Source organism: Capra hircus, chromosome 4, assembly GCF_001704415.2.
Source record: "Capra hircus breed San Clemente chromosome 4, ASM170441v1, whole genome shotgun sequence".
NCBI classification, from domain to species: Eukaryota; Metazoa; Chordata; class Mammalia; order Artiodactyla; family Bovidae; genus Capra; species Capra hircus.
Window position 1 is genome coordinate 42,646,651 of NC_030811.1, and position 22,176 is coordinate 42,668,826.

Genomic DNA, 22,176 nt, shown 5'->3' on the forward strand with positions numbered 1-22,176 from the left:
CCTGAATGAATACTGGCAAGAAAATCAGGCTCAAAGGCAATATTTCCATTTGTTGAGTTTAATGATAGGTTTGAAGGATGAGGTTGTTTGGAAACATTTTGTTCTTACTTCAAAGACTTGAGTTTGAGTCACATTTGGTGATATCCTACTTCCAGAGTGAGCACCTCAGTGTGCCTGTGGACTGGGATAAGGGGGTGTGGCTGAGCTACACAATGCACCTGCCCAGAGGGGCTGAGTCTAGGGAGGAACAGAACCAGATGGTGCGTAGTTACAACCCCAGTTGCAATCAGAGGAGAGCAAAGAAGAGACAGTAAAAGCAGGGATGCTATGAGGTTGTAGGACGGAGGCCTAATCCTGACTGAATTTGACAGGAGAAGATGTCACAGAGAAGCTGGCATTCAGGTGAGTCATGAGGGACAAGGAAGGGCAGAGGGAATTCCAGGCTGGAGCAACAGCAAGAGCAAGGCCTGGAGGTGGAAAGGTCAGCTGTGTTCAGGAAGGAGCGCCAAGCAGGCATGGAGGACAAGATGTCTAACGTGACGTTTGCAGGGGACATCGTTGAGAGAGCAAGTTTGGTGGGCCACACAGAGAAGACCCCATTGAGGAGTCTGTACAATTATTTAGGAAACAGAAGTCGTTGCTTTTGTCACTGAGGTCAGAAATGGAGTCTAATTACATACATGGTCTGGGAAGCCTTGAAATTTGTATTAATCCTATTAACCCACACAGAGAACTAATAGAGGGGGCATCAGCTTATGAAAAGGAAATGGCTGCCCACTCTAGTACTCTTGCTTGGAAAATCCCAGCGACAGAGGAGTCTGACAGACTACAGTCTGTGGGGTCTCAAAAGAGTCAGACATGACTGTGCAACAAGAACAACACTGACCTTCTGAACAGGCTCTGCACATCTGGGCTAAGGCATCCCTAAAAATGTTGCTGTGCTTCGAGCCCCAGAGAGGGTTCCTGGGGGAAGCAGGTACTTCATTCTGAGCCAGAAGAGCCCCAGGAAGTGCTGAGAGGCCTCCAAGAGGACAGTGAAAATGACCCTCTGAGTATGAACCCCCAACTAGTCTCCCTTGTATCTTCTGAAGATTCAAGAACCTGGAAAGTGTCACCTAGGGTGGAGAGAAAGAAACAGCCTCTGAATTCCGAGAATGGTAGTTCGGAAAGACCTGGCCAGGCCACGTGGCAGGTGGCAAAAGCCCAGGCAAGCAGGAGAGCCAAGCACCCATGGGGTGGTCCGAGGCTCTCCAGAGACTGTGAGCCTTGCGTGCACTGCCCACACTCTGAGGAGAGGTGTTCTAGGCTGACTTCCCCTCAGATCTTCCCTCTAGAAAGACAGCTGGCCTCCTAGGTGAGGGAGCCAAACAGCATCACACAAAGCCGTGCATCAGTCCAAGTCCTTGCCTTCCAGAGTGTGTGGGGGTTAGAACAAAGACTCTGGGGCAGGGTTTATAGTTTTACAGAGCCTGGTGAAAAAGCTTCATAAATCACCATCGCTAGAGCATAGCAGGGGTGGGATGGTCACTGGGGCTAAGGTCAAGGAGCTGGCAGGCCAGGGCTCTGAACAGTCAGCCATGTGGACTCAGAAGCTACACAGTATGGTGGGGAGACCTGAAGTGGAAAACATTTAAGCCAATTACCAGAAATGTTAACCAATGTGTTCCTTAGGCGGTCAGAAGGCATGGAAGGTAGATCTAGATCACTGTGGTCAAACATGTTTAATGCAGAGAGAGGGTCCCTTTACACCCCAACCTAGTTTAAGCAGGCATACTCCTGAGTATGTATCTGAAATACTAGTTCTTCAAAACAGTTGGTGTTGAGTCGCTAAGTCGTGTCTGACTCTTTTGCAAACCCTTGGACTGTAGCCCGCCAGGCTCCTCTGTCCATGGGGTTTTCCAGGCAAGAATACTGGAGTGGGGTGCCATTTCCCTCTGCAAGGGATCTTCCTGACCCAGGGATCGAGCCCATGTCTTCTGCACTGGCAGGCGGATTCTTAACCATGACCCACTATACCTCATCCTTATTATCTATAGGTAGTACTCTCTATTTTCTACCCTGTCCTATTTGTTAAAATAAAATGCCAAACAAAACTTGTAGTTTGAAGAAAAAAGTCTACCTAAATGGCATGAGATTCAGGGGAGCAGAAATTTTTGATCAAAAAATTGAAAAGTAATGATTTAGAATTGGCAATGGTGAGTGAAAAAAGTATTCATCCATCCACAGCCCAGAATGCAGCCAGGTGAACAATGGCTGTCTCCACTCATGAGGGCTGAGAATGCTAGGGCTTGTAGGCCAGACCAAAAGATGGGAGAGTTTCCTTACTGTGAAACTTGGTAAGGAAAAACTTGGAAGGAAAGAAGGAAAACTTGGGAGCTGGTCAGGGTAGACACAGCACAGGCAGTGTGGAAATAGAGTAAAGGAGAGGAGGAAAGCTTAGGGGGTTACATTTCAAGTATCAATGAGAAAAACAGAATTATGAGTCAGGAGCAGGTGAACTGGACTAAAATTCTAATGTGAACATGTTTCACTGCAGAGGTAACCTGAGCCCAAGCCCAGGATGGAGGTGGAGGCCTGGTTAAGTTAGTATTGGCTATAGTGATGGTTTGTGAGGGTGGAGGCAGGTAAGATTTTGTCCCCTCGGGGACATTTAGCAATGTCTGGAGACACTTTTGGTTGTTGGGTAGGGGTTCTCCTGGCCTCTATCAGGGAGAGGCCAAGGATGCTGCTGAACACCTACAAGACACAGGACAGCCCCTCCTGGTGAAAAATCATCAAGCTTCAAGTATCAGTGGTGCCTGAAGCCCTGCTCTCTAGGCTGACTGGCTACAAAGGAGGCATGAGGGAGCCATTGGGAGTCCCAGGGAGAAACTGACAGCCACTGAGAAATTGTCCAGAAGTGAAGGGAGAGAGATGTTCATAGGAAGAGCTGTCAACTGTTTCAACAAGCTAGGGGAGGTGGGCATAGAGAATGCACCTCTGGATGAGGGAATCAAGAGGTTATTGACAAATTTGGAAGAGAGTAGATTCAGCAGTGATAGAGTGAGAACCTGCCTGGTGACTGAAGCTGCAGTTGGGAAGTGGGAGAAGACGACATGAAAAGGAGACACAAGGACTCCCCTGGCAGCCTAGTGGTTAAGACTCCACACTTTCACTGCAGGGGACATGAGTTCGATCCCTGGTCAGGGAACTAAGGTCCCGAAAGCCAGGTGGTGTGGCCAGAAAAGGAAAAAAAAAAAAAAAGACACAACTTAAGTAACTGACCTCACAACTGGCTATACAGCCAGCTACAGTGAGTTTTGATGCTGCCCCTTTTTGTTATAATATTTACTCTAAACCAACCTTAAAGTGGTCTCTACTGCAGAGAAGCAAGACTGACTTCGGCCCTATCTTGGTTCACATATTGATCAAAAACTTAGAATACATTGAGGAGACAGGGAGATGAATTGTGTAGATGACATGGATTAGAAGTATCACAGATAATACTGTGATGGATTTCAATCCAAATCCAGCATGATCTCAAAATGCTGGAACCCCAGAATAATACTGACAGAGTGCAGTTTGACCCAGCACAACTGATCAGATCCAGTGGCGTTCCAAAATGTCAACTGCACAAATACGAGATGAGGACAGTTCATTTGCCAGCAGGCAGGTGGAAAAAGCCAAGAGTCTGAAGTCCTCACAACGGGGACACAGTTCCTAAAATCATGATTGCAACTGTGTTTGCATTATTAAGAAACTCTGATGCTTAAATGATGATTCATGGTTTACGAAAGGCACTTGTGGGTACTCTATTCTCACACCAACCCTCTAATGTGCACAAAGCATGTATTATTACCCCATTTTACAAGTGAGGAAACTGAGGCCCACAAAGACTCACTGACTTTCCCAAGGTTGTAAAACTAGTCAGTGACTGGACTGCAATCAGAATAGAGGCCTTCCAAAGTCTGGTTCTGTGCTGTCTCCATGCCCCACCTCACCTGAGAGCACATTCCCAGTGCCCAGGGAATGATGTACTCAGGTCCTTGGTGCTGTCAGACGACATGGAGGGGAACGAGGACTTAGGAACGCAGAATCCAATCGTGATTTGATAATGTTTATTCATTCTAGATTACTGACTAAGATGTATCAATATTTAAGAGCTAACCAAGGCTATAGATGAATGCAGTAAGAGCAGCTCTTGTTCACACTAGGTCTTGAAGCAGTGCCATTTGCTAAAGTTTCCGTTTATTTCCAGAAATTAACTTCTATAGAATCAGTCTGATCCAAACTGTTTTGTAAATAGATGATTTTTTTTCTGTATTATTTCCACTCATGAGTGATAGTGAAAATGACCAGATAAAGAAAACCAAGAAGATGCAGTCTGCATGTATCCTGCCCCTGACCTTTGGAATTCAGCCAGTTCCAAAAGTACACTTGGCATTTTTCTGTCCCTCTTAACTCAGTTGGGCTTCCCTGGTGGCTCAGTTGGTAAAGAATCTGCCTATAATGTTGGAGACCGAGGTTCAAGCCCTGGGTTGGGAAGATCCCCTGGAGAAGGGAATGGCTACCCACTCCAGTATTCTTGCCTACGAAATCCCATGGACAATGGAGCCTGGGCAGAGGGCTACAGTCCATGAGTCACAAGAATCAGATCTGACTTAGAGACTAAAGCACCACCACCACAACCAATTAAGTTGGTTAGCAGGGTGTAGTCCTGGTCCACACATTGGCACATGGCAGGGGAAGCCATTCTTCATCTAGGCCAGACACTGGCCCACAGAAATGGGCCTGTAGGATGAAGAACATGACGAAATAAGCAGAAGCCAGGGCAGGTGGCACTGGGATGCTGCTGGCCCCCAGGAAGGATTATCCCACAAATGCAGCTGTTCTTGGAAATGTAGCATCTTTGCTCCAGGTTACACAAGCCCCACTATGAACTGTAAAGGAGTCAGACCATCTCCAGGACACACCTGCCTTGATGGAGCATTGGATCTCAGAGTTCCAGGGTGTCCATTGGCACCTCTAAATCAATACACAGGGTTTACAGAAGCCCAGAAATCAAAGTTGGGAAGGGAGACTTGGGAATATGACTCTGATACTAATTATGTTTTCTGCCTCCTTCACCGACCACATCCAGCTTCATCTCTTAATTGTAGAATGTCACTGGTTTGCTAGTACAGTGCTAGTATAGTGTGGTTTGCTTCCAAATGCAGACTCCCCCAGTTCTAGGTATTCTAACTGTTCTGTTCACATCTGGAAGGCTGTGGTTCTTTGCAGTGTGTGCATGGTGGGGCTAAAACACAGTTCCACCCCCCTTTGATTCGCTTTTTGATTCACAGATTCAGACTGATCACAGAACTAGCCAAGCCAGTTGTATCACTGAAACAAACACTTTGACCAGCCTTTTCTCCCCCATTCAGGGCACACACGTGCTTCAATCGATTGGATCTTCCACCTTATCCCTCGTACTCCATGTTGTATGAAAAGCTGTTAACGGCAGTAGAAGAAACCAGCACCTTTGGACTTGAATGAGAAACTGGCAACTTCCCTGACATTTTCCTGGCCAGTGACATCATCCTTTCCCTTTCCCTGAATCAACTCTCCTTTGATTTTGGTATTCTGTGATTTTCATTTTCAAACCAAATCAGGATTGACGAGCTGTGCATGAAGAATTGCCTTCTTCTAAGATCTAACCTTCAGGCTTATCTCCTCTACTTTCAATGAACTGCTAGCCTGTATGCAATATTTAAAAAAACAGCTGTCTCAAGGTCTGTGTATATCTCCGCATACCTCCATTACTAACAATGAAATATGAATGCAAGTTATGCTACACTTGACCAAATGGTAATAAATGTTTACTTCCATTTCTATGATTTAAGGGGAAATTTGAGCATTAAGCATTCCAAGCTTTTCTACACCCATGTCTTCTGAGCAGAACCACCATTTGTTTTTATAATTTCTAACAACCAACTTCAGAATAGGAGCTGATCAACTCTTTCTTTTCTTCCCATTCTACTTTTCCCTGGGCATCCAATCCATCCAAAAACAGCAGTGGCTAAACCGAAATTTTGATATATTCAACTCATGATTTGTATGTGGCATCGGCCCCATCAGCTGGAACTAGCCTAGACATATGGTGCAAATATCACACTTTCCAACCAATAATAACAGCAAGAAAAACACCTCCTGCTGATGCAATGCAGGGCATCCCAGTGGTTGTGGGGATTATGGTTCGACTTGAGTTCAGAGAAGTCTGGGGGTGGGGACACACCCCCTGTGAACACCCACCACCCAAGAAGCACAAACTTGTGCACGCGTCCAAGAAGGAGATTGCATTATGTAGCATAAACAACGAGGCTTCTGCCCTCATGATGTTGTGTAGAAATGCTGAAGCAAATGGGAGAAAGGGGAAAAGGACATCAGGATGATTCGGAAGGACATGCTCAGTTGCTCTGAATGCTTGGGGTCTGAACTGTTTTATTTCGCTTTGTTTGATCACAGGTCTCTTTCCCAGAGGGGGAAAAAAATGTCCTGATAATCTCATGACTTCCGTGCAAGCCAAGTAATTACTTGTTTGGCAAACAAACTTTTGTTTCAACTTTGATGGCATTTTTATTTTTCATGTTTACTTTTCGGTTTTTCTTCACCATGGTGTTCAAATTCCTTCACATCTGATTGTCCACAGGGACCATGCTAAATCAGAAGCTGCAGAGAGCGATGGTGCTTGTTAGGGATCAAGGGCAAAATAATACATCTCCTTCCTCCATAGCAATCCTCCTGGAGCAGAGACCTAACCCCCCCCCCCCCCAAGGCACACCAATTTCTGTCAAAGAGGGATCCAGTTTCTTTTAGCATTCAGCAAAGAGATGTCTCAGTAAATGTAGTGTTTCAGAGTAATAGTTGCAGGCTCCAGAGACAGCCTGACCTCTTGATTACATTTGGAAGAAACCCAAACATGATGGTCATTTGCTATTTTTCTAATGTTGTTATCCATGTCGTCTTAAATATGTTGTAAATGAAAGTGTTTTGCTTCACTGGGAAAAGAAATGTTGAAATGTTACATTGTTGTCCTTCAATATATATTAAACAAAGGGAAAATGTGAGAAACGTGGGCAAGTTAATTTCATCTGGAACCATGTCTTGTATTCATGTTGGTTTGTGTCCAGACAATGCATCAGTTGTGTTCCCTGCCCTCCATAAGGAAACATTCCTTTAGTAGGAATTCGAATGCCCAGCACTCCTTGCTGCTGTGTACCTGTGGTCCATCAAGGAATATGTATGTTACAGAAATCTGGCCTTCTGTTGTTGTCTACAAAGAATATTTACTGACATAGGATGATGGAATGTGTAAGTTCCATAATGCAGAATCTGAGGGATCTGTATCATTCAGGACATGTCTCAGCATCTGGAAAGTCATGGATTCCAGTAGAGCTATTATTTATGAAATCAGGACATAAGGATGTTGCAAATTATTTCACCATCCTATATAGAAGAGCATCTTTAGTAAAGGGAGCATCTTTCATTTTTAGAACTTGGTGTTAGATATATGTAAATACTGTTAATTCAAGCATTCAGTTCTTTTTTTTAGGACTCGTATGTTAGGCTTTGGCAAGAGAGAAAGCTGTTCCAAAATGGAGCCTGTTCCCAGGAATCTTCACAATTAACACAAATATCTAATTAAGCTGTTAATAGATTAACTGATGTGTATTCTCCCCAATACAGAAGGAACAAGGTATCCTAGAAGATATGTATACATAGAAAACTTAGACATGAATGGTTTTCAACTAATATCTCCTTATTCCTACTGCCCTACCCAATGCCATGGTTCAGATATATCCCAGAAGCATTACAGGAACAGTATTTCATAAGAGTATGAAATTCCAGAAAGAAACACTCATGTCAGAGTCCCTGAAAAATGTGAAGTGTGCTTAATAGGGTCCCAGTTTCCCTTACAGCCTTGCACAGACTCCCTGAGGAATGAAGACAAAGACGACAGATAGTTGTTATTGAAAGATCTTTATTTCCCTTTGTTCCAGATTATGTTTTGTTACTTAATATATGTATAACATTATATATATATATATGTAATTACATGTAAACAAAACAGCTATATGACTCAATTATGCTCTTAATGTTACCATATGGAGGTGCAAACCACTCCAAATCATATAATTCATAATGAGCAAGATAGATCTCACTCATTTGTTACCATGTATAACTTATTTTTAAAGTATTTGTTTTCTCCATGGAGGCACATTATAAAATTAACTTTTAAACCACGCTTTCCCTAAAACAAGATCTTTTAAAGCTATTTTTAGTAAGAGTATATTACCTTTAATTGGGGGACAAAAAAAAAGCAAATGAGAGAACACTTATGTGTCAATTTGAAAAATGCTTCAAAAATAATATGAAGTATTATAATAATTTTGTGTATGTTCCATTTTATTCTATTATATGAAAATGATAATCTAAAAATAGAAATGGACTCTGCAGATTCAAGAGAAGTGCTATAAAGCTACTGATTTCTTTGTAATTCCTATGTCTGTAAGTTGACCGTGGTTGTGAAAATTTTTTACTACCATCACAACTGTCATTCAAAGAGAAAATTAAGAAAAAGAGGTATACGGTTTGTTGGCAGGCTTTAAATATACAGAATCTCTATCTTTTTCTCTTCTAACACATGATCATATGTCATTTAACAGTAAGTGCATTTGTATGACCAGCCCACAAGCTGGACCTTCCAGAACAGTTCTAATGTTAGATCTGTGGCACCATCAGTCCACGTGTCAAACCACATGTCCCAAATTTGGGTTCAGAAAATTTCTCAGTTGCCACAGATGTTTTCCCAGTCAAGGTAAAACACTTTCAAATGAAAATAGTTAGAACTTTACATAACAAATGTGGTGCTTTATTATTATTATTATTATTATTATGTACTTCAGTGTTCATTCTTAAAACTACTGCAATACTATATCATCAAAGTCTGGGATGGATGTTCCAACCATCATAAGGTCCAAAAGAGAACGTGTTATTTTCCTGTTAGTGACATGTAGTCCCTTTGTTCTAGTAGAAAAAAAAAAAAAGGTGCCTAGAGGTAGTATTTAGAGTAAATATTGTTCCATTAGCCTACTTCTTGCAGCTTCCAATTTACCTAAAGAAATGTCTATAATGATTTTGTTCAAGTCTTTGTTCTAGACAATAGCAGGAGAAGTCCTTGTTCTTGGGCTGATTTTGCTTCCATCGACAAGAGAAATGTCACGTAATACTCAGGCCAAGCTTTCTCTTCCATCCTACCACCTTCAAGGAATGTCAATAAACACTTTGGTATGGCATTGTGTGTGCTCCTTATTGCAAACAGAAGGCTAGGGTCATGCACAACAATTTGTATCATGCCTCTGCTCTTACTGAGTATAGGCAATAAAACAACACAGAAGACTACCAGCTGCTATGGTAAGTACTCCCCTGGGAAAATTATTTATCAAAAAGGCATAATAATGTGCTCACAAGCCGTGAATAAAGGGACAGGTTTTGTAACAAATTCCTGGTATAGGCCATTTAGAATGGCACACAAAGTGTGAAATTAAGGCGTGACCTTTCTGTTGAACCAGGCATCCTCTGGCTTATTGATTCCCTACCTGTTGAGATGCTTCTACCAAAGCTTCAGGCCAGAGCCTGATACCTGATGCGACCCCAGGACGAAGCTTAGCTACAGACAAAGATGTTGTGGCTGGTGGCATATACCATGACTCCCAATGCCTCAGTGATGTTCTCTTATCTCCTTCCAGATTTCTAAAAGAAAACCATGTGACTCTCACTGGGTGGCCAGCAGTTGATTTATTCTTTGAGGAAAATATATTTTATTCTCAGAAAAAAGTATGGGTAGAATTAAGGAAAAACCTGAGAGATCTCATATTGTTTTTATACCCATGCTGGGTTTATGTTAGACTCATTCAATCTGAAAGTAATTTTTCTCTTAAGAAAAAAAATTAGCCTAGACTATCACTGACAAAGAGGGGTAGATGATATTATTTTGTGTTTCAATCTTATCATTATTCTGAAATCAAGATTAAATTTCAGATCTCCTGATTTCTATGACCATACCTTCCCAGTACACTGTGCTGATAATTCATTAATTATATACTATTAAAAAAAAAACGACACACAAAGCTTGTACTCAAGATGTGGTTTAAATATAGAGGACTCTTCTCTAACAGAATAAATGGAGTTACAGAAAGTTAGGATCACCTTTATCAGTGAGGTAGGAATCACGTTTTGGAGAAGACAGTGGCATCCCACTCCAGTACTCTTGCCTGGAAAATCCCACGGACAGAGGAGCCTGGTGGGCTGCAGTCCATGGGATCGCTAAGAGTCGGACATGACTGACTGTCTTCACTTTCACTTTTCATTTTCATATATTGGAGAAGGAAATGGCAACCCACTCCAGTGTTCTTGCCTGGAGAATCCCAGGGACGGGGGAGCCTGGTGGGCTACTGTCTATGGGGTCGCACAGAGTCAGACACGACTGAAGCGACTTAGTAGCAGCAGCAGCAGCAGCAGCAGGAATCACGTTTATAGCTGAGAACAGACACTTAGATACTTTTCTCTGTCTAGTTTATCTTGGAAACAGGAATAGGAGACCAGGAGAGGTGATCTGCTCAAGCCACTAAGCTCTATCTTGGGAACAAAAGTTATGCCCTGTCGCAAAATATCCCTTGGGGTCCTGTGCTCCTGAAGCTAACATAACTCTTCAGAAATTTGCCAGGAAAAAAGAAGAAACAGAACCAAAATCTACCATAGTGGATGTCAGGAATCCACAGCCAATGAGTATTCACCTGCCATATGAGTTTGCTGGGGCTGCTATAACAAAGGATTACAATCGAGTGGCTTAAACAGGGTTAGAAGTCCAAGAGCAAGGTGATGATGGGGTGGTTCCTTCTGAGGCTGAGAGAGAGATTCTGTCCCACCCCTCTCTTCCAGATTCCAGTGGTTTGCTGGCAATCTTTGTGTTCCTTGGCCTGGAGATCTCTGCCTTCATCCTTGGGTGATGTTCTCCCCTTCTGTGTGTCTGTGTGTGTCTGTGTTTTAATTTCCCTTTTATATAAGGACAGCCGCCATATTGGCTTACAACCCACCCTGTGGTCTCATTTTTTAAACTTGATTACTTTTATAAAGACCCTAACTCCAAATAAGGTCACATTCTGAGGTACCAGAAGTTAGGACCCCAGTCAGCTCCTTTGGAGGACACAATTCAATCTAATCATCCGCCTACCTGTCACATTGCTGTCATCAGTCCCAACAGTAATAGTAATAATAAATAAAGGCTAGCATATTTAGAACCACGTGATTCACCATCAATTTACCAAAGGCTTTTTAATTGCAATGATAATCATGGAAGAAACAAAACTGTTACCTATAAATTTCTGCTATTTAAAATAATTTAATATCAGCTATATTTCAATTTTTATTAAGTTATTTTAAAATTTTTTCATAAAAATGAATGATTAAATTCTATTGGTCCCTTTCAGCTAAATACTTATTGTGTTTGCTTTTCACAGAAGTAAACATTAAAACATTTTAATGGTCCTTTTGCAGTATTTAAATAGGAGTACCTTATCTATAGTATATAATAAAATAGCTTAATATAGTAAATCAGTGATTAATATTACAGAAAATTCCCTGGTGGTCCAGTGGTTAGGACTCTGAACTTTCACTGCTGAGGGCCTGGATTCAATCCCTGGTTGGGGAACTAAGATCCTGCAAGCTGCAAGATGTGGCCAATAATTAAATAAACATCAAATATCCACTTTTTTTGAAAGAAAATTAATATCATAGTATTTGTTTAATCAAAGGATTATGAAGATGACTGGGATCATAATAAATTTTTCACTACTTAAAAAAAAACCCAACTGGTATTTTCCATGTATTATCCTAGCTATAGTATAGGATCCTATACTATCCTAGCTTTTCATATTATTATCCTAGTAAATGTATAGCCAATATTTGAACAAGGAGCCTGACTTCTGAGTCTAAGTAGTCAGCCACCAGTACCCATTGCTTTCATTCCTTTAAGCATTTTTTGAATACTTTTTACACCCTGAGCCCTGTTCTCAGGAGTCTTTGCCCTCAGGGAGTCCATGGTCCAGCCTATGACACTATTCTTCCCCTTTGAAATTCAGCCCCTGTTTTTAATATGCACAGCCCCTCTCCCACTCACCACTCCAGCTCTTGTGTAAGATGTAATGTCATTGTAAAATAATAATAATAAATAAGCAAAATGCTATAAGGAAAGTGAACAGGAGCCATTGGCTGTTTTCTGCTAGAGAGAAAAGACAGACAAAGATGTGTTTATAATTGAGACAAGATTTGAGCATGTATAAAATTGGGGAAAGTGACAAATTTATCACCAAGAGGGAAACATGTTTTTACTGAAACAGTAAACAGAGAAGGACCTAGAAGTGAGTAAATCAGCCTTAAATCCTTCTCATCTTGAAGACCTAGGAGAACATAGCTACAAAGAAATTTTTTTAAGTGTCTAGAACCTCTGAATGTCAAAACTTGTTTCATTAGGCATCTCCCAGAATGTCCAAGAACTTGCAGTTCTTTTCATTTTATTCCAAAGAGTGTACATTACAGTTTTCTTTTTGCCATTATAGTTATGTAGTTTCTATTTTCTTTTTGTGTTTAAGTATAGTTAATTTACAATATTGTGCTGCCTATTACTTTTTAAGTGTAATAAAATTTAGCTGGGTCATGACTTTTACCCAAACTTTTATATTTGTCCATCTTCTTTCAAGCTTATTCAGAACAATAAGGAGTATCTCTTCTCTAAGATTATAGTAGATATCATAAAATGGCCCCAATTCCTCACTTACAGCCACACCCTGTGAACTCTGGGAGTTGGTGATGGACAGGGAGGCCTGGTGTGCTGCAATTCATGGGGTCGCAAAGAGTTGGACACGACTGAGCGACTGAAATGAACTGAACTTACTACACCTATAACTCTGCTATCACCTCCTACAGGAGCCGAGCATTCTAAACTCTAACCCACCTGTTTTGGCCAGCTTACTGCAAGCAGAGGCTTATAAAGCATTTGGAAAATTGAGCTTGACCTCTCTTTTTCTCTCTTGTTACTCTCCTGTCCTGAAGAGTGTATGCCTGGTATAAGAGGAGGATGAGAGACACAGGGAGCACAGCTGAGACCAGGCTAGACAACCAACAGCCAGTCAATCCCCAAGTATTTGGGCAAACTCAGCCAAGATCGTGAAAGCCACCCAGCCAAACTCCAGCTGAGACATGATTATATGACAGTGGTATTTTGTGATTGTTGTACATCATTATGATGGCAACAGATAACTAACTCAAAGATCATTAGGCATCCTTTCTTTACTGGGATAACTTGAAACCAAGTACTGAAAGTTTAGTTTAACCTTTCGAGTGAGTCCACTATGCCTGGTGGCCACTGTTTAGTTCGAATGAATGATAATGCTGAAGCAAGAAGAGAAATCAGCATATTTATATGAGCTCATCAACAAAAACATATTAAAAATGTGAGCCAGATAGAACAAACAAGGAGAACTTGAAATGATACTGCAGTCTAAAAGGTGTTAAGTAATTACTTCTAAATGTTCAGACAGACTGAGAAAGTATAGAATATATAAATCAAGGACAGAAAATCATAAACTTTGAGAAGCCAGGTAAGAAAAGAATAATACTGTGCCTTTGTCTGTTGCTTTTTTTTTTAATTCTTTAAACATTTACCTTGTAGGAAAATGTGTATCACCTCACAATATTTGACAGATATTGCTTCTAAACTAAGTGAATCTATATTCTTCATATGTTTATCAAATGTAGTTTTGTCATAATTGTATGATAAAAGCAAATATTGCTCAGTTGATGTTTTAAAAATATTTATTTGGTTGCGCTGGGTGTTAGTTGCAGCTCGTGGGATCTAGTTCTCTGATCAGGGGTTGAACCTGGGCCCCCTGCATTGAGAGTGAGGAGTCTTAGCCGCTGGACCACCAGGGAAATCCCTGTTGATTTTTATTTTGTAGATTAAACTATTAGGTTGAGATAAGAACTCTGAACTTCTACCCTGAGAATGCTGAGCCCCCAAAAGTTCATGTGTAAGTGCTTATCCAATGTCATTCAAATCTGTTTTTGTTGTAAGAAGTAGAGTTTATTTTCTTGGTATAGAAACACACACATAAACGTGATTTGATTTGTTAATTATTGTTATTTGTTTTGGTCCATTTTAAAAATAATTTATAAATCAAAATTCTTTGAATTTGTAACTCAGTAAGCTTCATTTATTTTGAGTCTGTGTATCATGCATGTGTAAGTTAATGACAGTAGGGTCTCCTTGGTGGCTTATTTATTTTACAAATATGTAATGACCGTCTTACTCCCCAACAATATTTACCTGCAATTTTGTTCTCTTCATTTTTAAGAGTTCTTAAGGATTTTATGGATAATCCATATCCTACCTATTGTATGGATGCCCATAAAATCTTTTATCCAGAAAATATGTGTTCTTCCCAAGTACTAAAGACTGTTCCTAGATAAAGACTACAAACAACTCAATGAATGCCAAAGAAGTCATACTCCTACATTCCTTGAACACAATGCAATGCAATTAGAAGACAATAGTTTTAAAAGTTATTTATTATAGGATAATAAAAAAAGACTAGCCACAAATCATGGGTATCACTAAAATATCTCTTACATTTTATATCCAACTGGTTCATGAGTATCTCTATTCAGTGGGCTGATAAACAGATCAAACTGTATCAGTTAACGTTTTAATCAGGAAAGTAGTCACTCTGAGTGATACAGAATAAGGACTTTATTATCGGGATGGACCTTACACAGCTCTTGGAGCTGGTAAATAAATCTCTGAAAGCTTTTACAGCCAATGGTTGGTCTGAATCAGGAAGAGAAGCCAGATCTGCAGCAGGGGAGGAAAAGGAAGCTCACAGGGATAAACTGAAACCCGTGATAACAAACTGGAAGCCACATCAAGAACACTGGTCCTTGGCAAAAGTATTAGTCCCTCTCTTGATGGAATTACACACAGACCTGACCCAAGACTCAGAGAAACGGCAGAAAGATTCCTTCTCTCAAGCTCTTCATCTAATCCACCAGCAGTTCCATTCCTTTTCACCAGTTCCGTTGCCACCTCCCTTAGTCCAGCCCACAGTGATTTCCCGTTTGTATTAATGTCATAGTCTCCTTTCAGGATCCGATTAGCACCCTACAGTCTGTTCTCCACCCTGTAGCCAGAATGAGCCTTATAAAACATGTGTTAAATCACGTCACTCTCCAGTGCAAGCCCTCCAATGGTCTCTCATCAGTATATAAATCCCTACATGATATGCCTCGGGCTACCTTGCTTACCTCTTACCTCTCTCTCCCAGCCACACACCCAAACACGTTTTCACCTGAGAGCCTTTGCAGTTATGATTTGCTCTGCTTGAAATGCTCTTCTCCTTCATGTCTGCAAGGTACTCTTTCTCTCTCCATTAGGTCTCTCCACATCTGTCATCTTCTCAGAGAGACTTTTATACGCAACATTTCTGAAGCATAGTCCCCAATCCCTCCCAATCTCATTTTCCTGTTTCATGTTTTTTCAAACTTCTCTCAACCTTCTATCTCTGTTTATTGTATCTCCTACATAAGAATGGAAGCTCCAGGAAAACTTGTTTTGCTTACCCTTATAGCACCAAAGCCTGAAACAGTTCTGGCTAAATATCAATGTAATGAATTCATTTAGTTCATTAATTAATTAATCACTGGCTATTTTCTTGAATAAATGACTGAATTTATACAGGGAGTGAAAAATTAATAAGACCTTCAGTTTCCAGTTCCTCATGTAAGGAGCTTATAAGTCATCACTTCGTCCTGATGACTCAGAAAAAACAAAGACAGGCTGAAAATTCAACACTTCTTGGATCCATGAGAGAGAGAAAGACACGAAGCCAGCTGTGGCCTCAAGATTGGAAAGACAGTCGGGCAAATATCGGGATTAGTGATTGATCAGAGCAAAGACTCAAATTGCCACAGGAGCCAGTGCTGAAGGAGGAAACTCAATGTGAACAAGTCTGAGAGTTAAAACTTCAGGAGGATTTAGTCATAGGGAGGTCCCCACCGTCTTGTGAGACTTCCTTCCAGGAGTTTAACCAGGTTCCCACAGTAATTACCAGAGAAAAATACCCTCAAGCTTCTGGCAGGGGGAGGGGGAAAAGCAACCATTTTGAAACATGCCAGAACACTGTTCTTTTTAACAAGTCCAGCCTACAGGGGAAACTAGCCAAACAGACCCTAACCAGTTGGGGTATTACCAGAGCCGAACTGACTTCAGAAAAGGGAAATACCAAACTCCAGCACACTCTGGTAATACTCTCCCACTTCAGGAGGGAGGGAAAAACTGAGCGACACTTGTGAAGTTCACAGTCCAGAGGCAAAGGCTCAATAAAAGACTGAGACCTGATCCTGGGCCTGTAGAATGCTTCCCCTCCCCCACACCATCATGTGACTGAAGGCCCATTTACAGCGCTTCCTTCTACACAGCACCTCATTTCTTGTTGCTAAGAGAAACACTACTAGGCTTACCAAAAGGAAAACAACAGCAACACTATTTGAAGAGACACAGCAAGCATTAGAGCCAGACATAGCAAGGGTGTTGAAATGACCAGAATGGGAATTAAAAAAAAAACTATGAGTATTATACTAAGGGTCTAATGGCTAAAGTAGACAACACACAAGAACAGATGGGCAATGTGAGAAGAGAGTAGAATTCCTAAGAATGAGAAAGAAATGCTGAGAAAGATAAAACGCAATGTAACAGAAACGAGGAATGCCTTTTTATGGGCTTATTAGACTAGACATGGCTGAGGAAAGAATCTCTGAAATTGAGGATCTCTCAGTAGTAACCCTGAAAACTGAAAAACAAAGAGAACAAAGGCCAAAAAATGCTAAACAATATCCAAGATCTTTGGGACAACTCAAAAAGATGTAATGTATATATAATGGGAATATGAGAAAGAGAAGGGGAAAAGCAACAGAAGACATTCATGAAACAGTGATGACTGAAAATTTCCCCCAATTTCATCTCAGTCCAAATCACAGATCCAAGAGGTTCAGAGAACCAAAGCAGGGGAAATGCAAAAAAAAAAAAAAAAAAAAAAAGCTTTGGCATATCATTTTGAAATTACAGAAAATCAAAGATAAAAGATCCTGAAAGAAGCCTAGAAGAGGTGGGAGGACACCTTACCTATAGAGGAACAAAGATAGTAATTATGTCCAACTTCTCAGAAATTAAGAGAGTGGAGTGAAATGTCTGAAATGTTGAGAGGAAAAAAATCCACTAACCTAGGATTCTGTACACTGCAAATTATCCTTCAAAAGTGAGAGGGGAGTGGTCCAGTGGTTAAGACTCCACTTTCCAATGAAGGAGGTGTGGATTCAGTCCCTCGCTGCGGAATTAAGATCCCTCATGCCACAGGGTGAGGTCAAAGGAAAAGAAAAAAATGAAGGAGGAAAAAAAATTCTCAGAGAAAACAGGGAATTTATCACCAGTAGACTGCCGTGAAAGAAACGTTAAATGAAATACTTTAGGTGAAAGGAAAATAATATAGGTCAGGAACTCAGAACTATTTAAGATAGGACAAATAAGTGAATGAATGAAGGGTGAATAAGTGAAGCTAAAGCCAAGTCCTCAGAGGAACCCGGCTGCTTCTGCTTCACAGCTGGGACCACAGTCACCAGGCCTGCCAGCGTGCACCAGCCTGCCTTCTCAAGGTTGTCCTCCTTAGTCTTGAGCTGCACTGAGGTTTCACAGCCTCCCTCCTAGATCCTGGGAAATGTGGGCTGGGAACCATCTACTCCACCATATTGCTAATATCACCAATACCACACTATCTTGATTGTTGTCACTTTATATTAACAGTTTAAGTCTTAAACTCGGGTAGTGTCAGTCCTCTGACTTTGTTGCTTTCCTGCAATATTGTGTTAGCTGTTCTCAGTCTTTCGTATCTCCATATGAACTTTAAATATGTTAGTTTGTCGATATCCACAAGATAATTCATTAGGATTTTTACTGGGATTATGTTTTTATCTACAGATCAAGACAATGTATTTTGAGGCCTCAAGAAAGTACAGGTAAATTTTTTTAAACACTGCCTAGAATACCTTAGGGATTTAATAAATGTAATTTCTGGCTAAACAAACTTATCTGCATAGGAAACAGAATTTAGGAATGAAAGCATTCCTATGTTGGGCCATTTCACAACAATTACTTCTATGTTTCCAGAGTCTTTGCAGACTATAAAAGGCTGACCTTGACTTTCATTTCCCAAAAGGAGAGCATCAGAAATTATTTTGTAAGCATAATAATTAATCTAATTAATCTTGTTTTCTAGTCTGTGTCCTCAGACCTCAGAACTGTAAATCATAGAAACTAATCCTGGAGTCCATTATATGATTGGGTTTTTTTTTTGCTTTTATTTTCTAGAGCTCATGTGGTTATTTCCTCTAGGCATCTTCTTCATGAGTATTTAAAGGAGAAGTTAGGAGACAGGATCTAGGCTCCTATGCTGCTGATTCTTCCTGAGACATGGAGGTTCTTTTGATGATGCTGTTGCCTCTTGCTCAAAGCTTTCCATCAATCTATTATGTATTTTGCAGAATAATAATAATTCAAAACTTTTGAATTGAATTCAAAAATTCAATTACAGTCAGTAAAATACCAGTTATATTACATTTTCAACCAATCTGAAGTGGACCCACATCTGCTGTCTTGATCTGACATGTTCCTTTTAGAGTTTATGCTATAAAACATAGAATTACAGACAATTTCATTCAGTTCATGAACATATTTCTTTTGCTTTTCATTAGCTTATCTACATGTATTAAGATGTTTAATTTTCTTTCTTTTTAATTGGTCAACTATTTTATTTTTCAGAGGTTAATTTTATTTTACTTTATTGAAATATAGTTGATTGACACTGTGTTAATTTCTGCTATACAGCAAAATGATTCAGTTACACATATGTTCTTCTTCATATTCTTAGGTGTTTAATTTTCTTAATCAATGAACACCTCAGAAGTCATATAGAAAGTTTTCATCTGGGAATTGATTTGCCCCTTTACCAATATTCAAAGCATGTTCAATTCGGTTCAGTTCAGTCACTCAGTTGTGTCTGCCTCTTTGTGACCCCATGGACTGCAGCACATTAGGCTTCCCTGTCCATCAACAACTCCCAGAGCTTGCTCAAACTCAGGTCCATCGAGTCGGTGATGCCATCCAACTATCTCATCCTCCGTCTTCCCCTTCTCCTCCCGCCTTCAATCTTTCCCAGCATCAGGGTCTTTTCCAAAGAGTCAGTTCTTAGCATCAGATGGTCAAAGTATCGGAGTCTCAGCTTCAGCATCAGTCCTTCCAGGACTGATCAGGACTGATTTCCTTTGGGATGGACTGGGTGGATATCCTTGCAGTCCAAGGGACTCTCAAGAGTCTTCTCCAGCACCACAGTTCAAAAGCATGAATTCTTCGGAGCTCAGCTTTCTTTATAGTCCAAATCTACATGACTACTGGAAAACCCATAGCTTTGACTAGATGGACCTTTGTTGGTAAAGTAATGTCTCTGCTTTTTAATATGCTATCTAGGTTGGTCATAGCTTTTCTTCCAAGGAACAAGCATCTTTTAATTTCATGGCTGCAGTCACCATCTGCAGTGATTTTGGAGCCCCCCCAAAAATAAAGTCTGTCACTATTTCCATTGTTTCCCCCTCTATTTGCCATGAAGTGATGGGGCCGGATGCCATGATCTTCGTTATTTGAATGCTGAGTTTTAAGTCAGCTTTTTCACTCTCCTCTTTTACCTTCATCAAGACACTCTTCCGTGCCTCTTGGCTTTCTGCCATAGGGTGATGTTATCTGCATATCTGAGGTTATCGCTATTTCTCCCTGCAATCTTGCAACTTCTGCTTCATTCAGCCTGGCATTTTGCATGATGTACTCTGCATATAAGTTAAAAAAGCAGGGTTACAATATACAGCCTTGACTGTATATACTTAACAATATACTCCTTTCCCAATTTGGTTATTCCATGTCCAGTTCTAACTGTTGCTTCTTGACCTGCATACAGATTTCTCAGGAGGCAAGTAAGATGGTCTGGTATTCCCATCTCTTGAAGAATTCTCCACAGTTTGTTGTGATCTACACAGTTAAAGGCTTTGTCATAGCCAATAAAGCAGAAGTAGATGTTTTTCTAGAACTCTTGCTTTTTCTATGATCCAGTGGATGTTGGCAGTTTGGTTCCCCTGCCTTTTCTAAATCCAGCTTGAACATCTGGAATTTCTCAATTCACGTATTGCTGAAGCCTGGTTGGAGAATTTTGAGCATTACTTTGCTAGTGTGTAAGATGAGTGCAATTTGTGCAATAGTTTGAGTATTCTTTGGCATTGCCTTTCTTTGGGATTGAAATGAAAACTGACCTTTTCCTGTTCTGTGGACAAGAAAACTGCTGAGTTTTCCAAATTTGCTGGCATATTGCATGCAGCACTTTAACTGCATCATCTTTCAGAACTTGAACTAGCTCAGCTGGAATTTTGCTAGCTGATGATTTCATTAGATTCCACAACATTGACCAAACAGCTGTTGAATGACATTGTGACATTGTGCTTCATTTCTGTTCTCTCAGATCCATGAGCTTTCAAATCTCTCAGATCCTCAAATGTGTGTGAGTTTATCTGCTCTCCAAAGTTATCTTATATAATTTATCTTATAATTTATATGTTATCTTATATAATTTATATCTGGAGAAGGAAATGGCAACCCACTCCAGTATTCTTGCCTGGAAAATCCCATGGATGGAGGAGCCTGGTAGGCTACAGTCCATGGGGTCGCAAAGAGTCGGACACGACTGAGTAACTTCACTTTCACTTTCATATAATTTATATAATTCTTATCTCATATAATTTATATAACAACTGTGATTCTCTCAAATGTAGACTTTATTTAGAAAGGCTAAATGGCCAAGGAAAAGAGAGAAGAGATGATCCTATGAGGTGATTCTTCCTAAGCTAAATATTGAAAAATGGTCATACATTTGACCTAAATGCTATATAATTTTGGCACCCATATGAGAAGTACAAGTCAATCTTTCTTTGATAGGAGGTGTCAAAGGTTACTTATTTGAAATGCTGATCTCAAAGGCATCTGCATCCTCAAAGAGCTTAGATCTATATAACCTACATGTAATTCCCCAGACAGTGCTATGGTATTTTAAAAATAACCAAAGTTTAGACATACAACAAACCCTAATTTGAAGTAGAAGATAGAGAATGTGACTTAATCCCCCATCAGTAGATGGAAAGACAGGGAGCATCCAGGTACGTATGAACTCTGTTTAAAATAACCATATTTCATGCCTGGATGGCTCAACTATGGAATATTTATTTTAAAAACAAAGCCTAAAATTTTTCACTTAAGTATAGAATCAATATATAATCAACCAAAGTCATTTGGAAAATACAGAATATGAAAGAAAATTACTCAATGATAGATAAAAAGAATCACTATTTGAGTGTAATAACATCACCTGTTTTCAATGCACTTTAAAAATATATACTATACAATAGAAACAATTTTGAATCATTCTTTTTTTATAGCTGTCATTGCAAGACAGCTTTATTAATTTGCATTCTAAGTGTATAATTTTCTATTTTCCTAGAGAGGACAGAGACCATTTATTTCTGTATCTCAGTATGTGTACAGAGAAGGCAATGGCACCCCACTCCAGTACTCTTGCCTGGAAAATCCCATGGACAGAGGAGCATGGTGGACTGCAGTCCATGGGGTTGCTAAGAGTCAGATACGACTGAGTGACTTCACTTTCACTTTTCACTTTCATGCATTGAAGAAGGAAATGGCAACCCACTCCAGTGTTCTTGCGTGGAGAATCCCAGGGACAGGGGAGCCTGGTGGGCTGCTGTCTAGGGGGTTGCACAGAGTTGGACACGACTGAAGCAACTTAGTGGCAGCAGCAGTATGTGTAAAGTGGGCTTCCATAAATATTGGTAAATAAATGTGATTGAATTGAATATACAACACTCTGAATGTTTCCCTGTAGGAAATAATTAATGAATTGTCATTACAAGGAGGAGAAGGGGACGACAGAAGATGAGATGGCTGGA

General features: G+C 40.3%; 1 protein-coding gene across 2 annotated transcripts in view; it reads left to right on the forward strand.

Annotated features, from left to right (window-relative positions):
* HECW1 (HECT, C2 and WW domain containing E3 ubiquitin protein ligase 1) overlaps window positions 1-9,314 on the forward strand; it is a 319,356-nt gene extending 310,042 nt beyond the window's left edge. For both annotated transcript variants that reach the window (XM_018047001.1, XM_018047002.1), the window contains one exon: window positions 5,403-9,314. In XM_018047001.1, coding sequence (XP_017902490.1) covers window positions 5,403-5,514 — 112 coding nt within the window. In that variant the 3' untranslated portion in view covers window positions 5,515-9,314. The remainder of the gene's footprint in view (window positions 1-5,402) is intronic.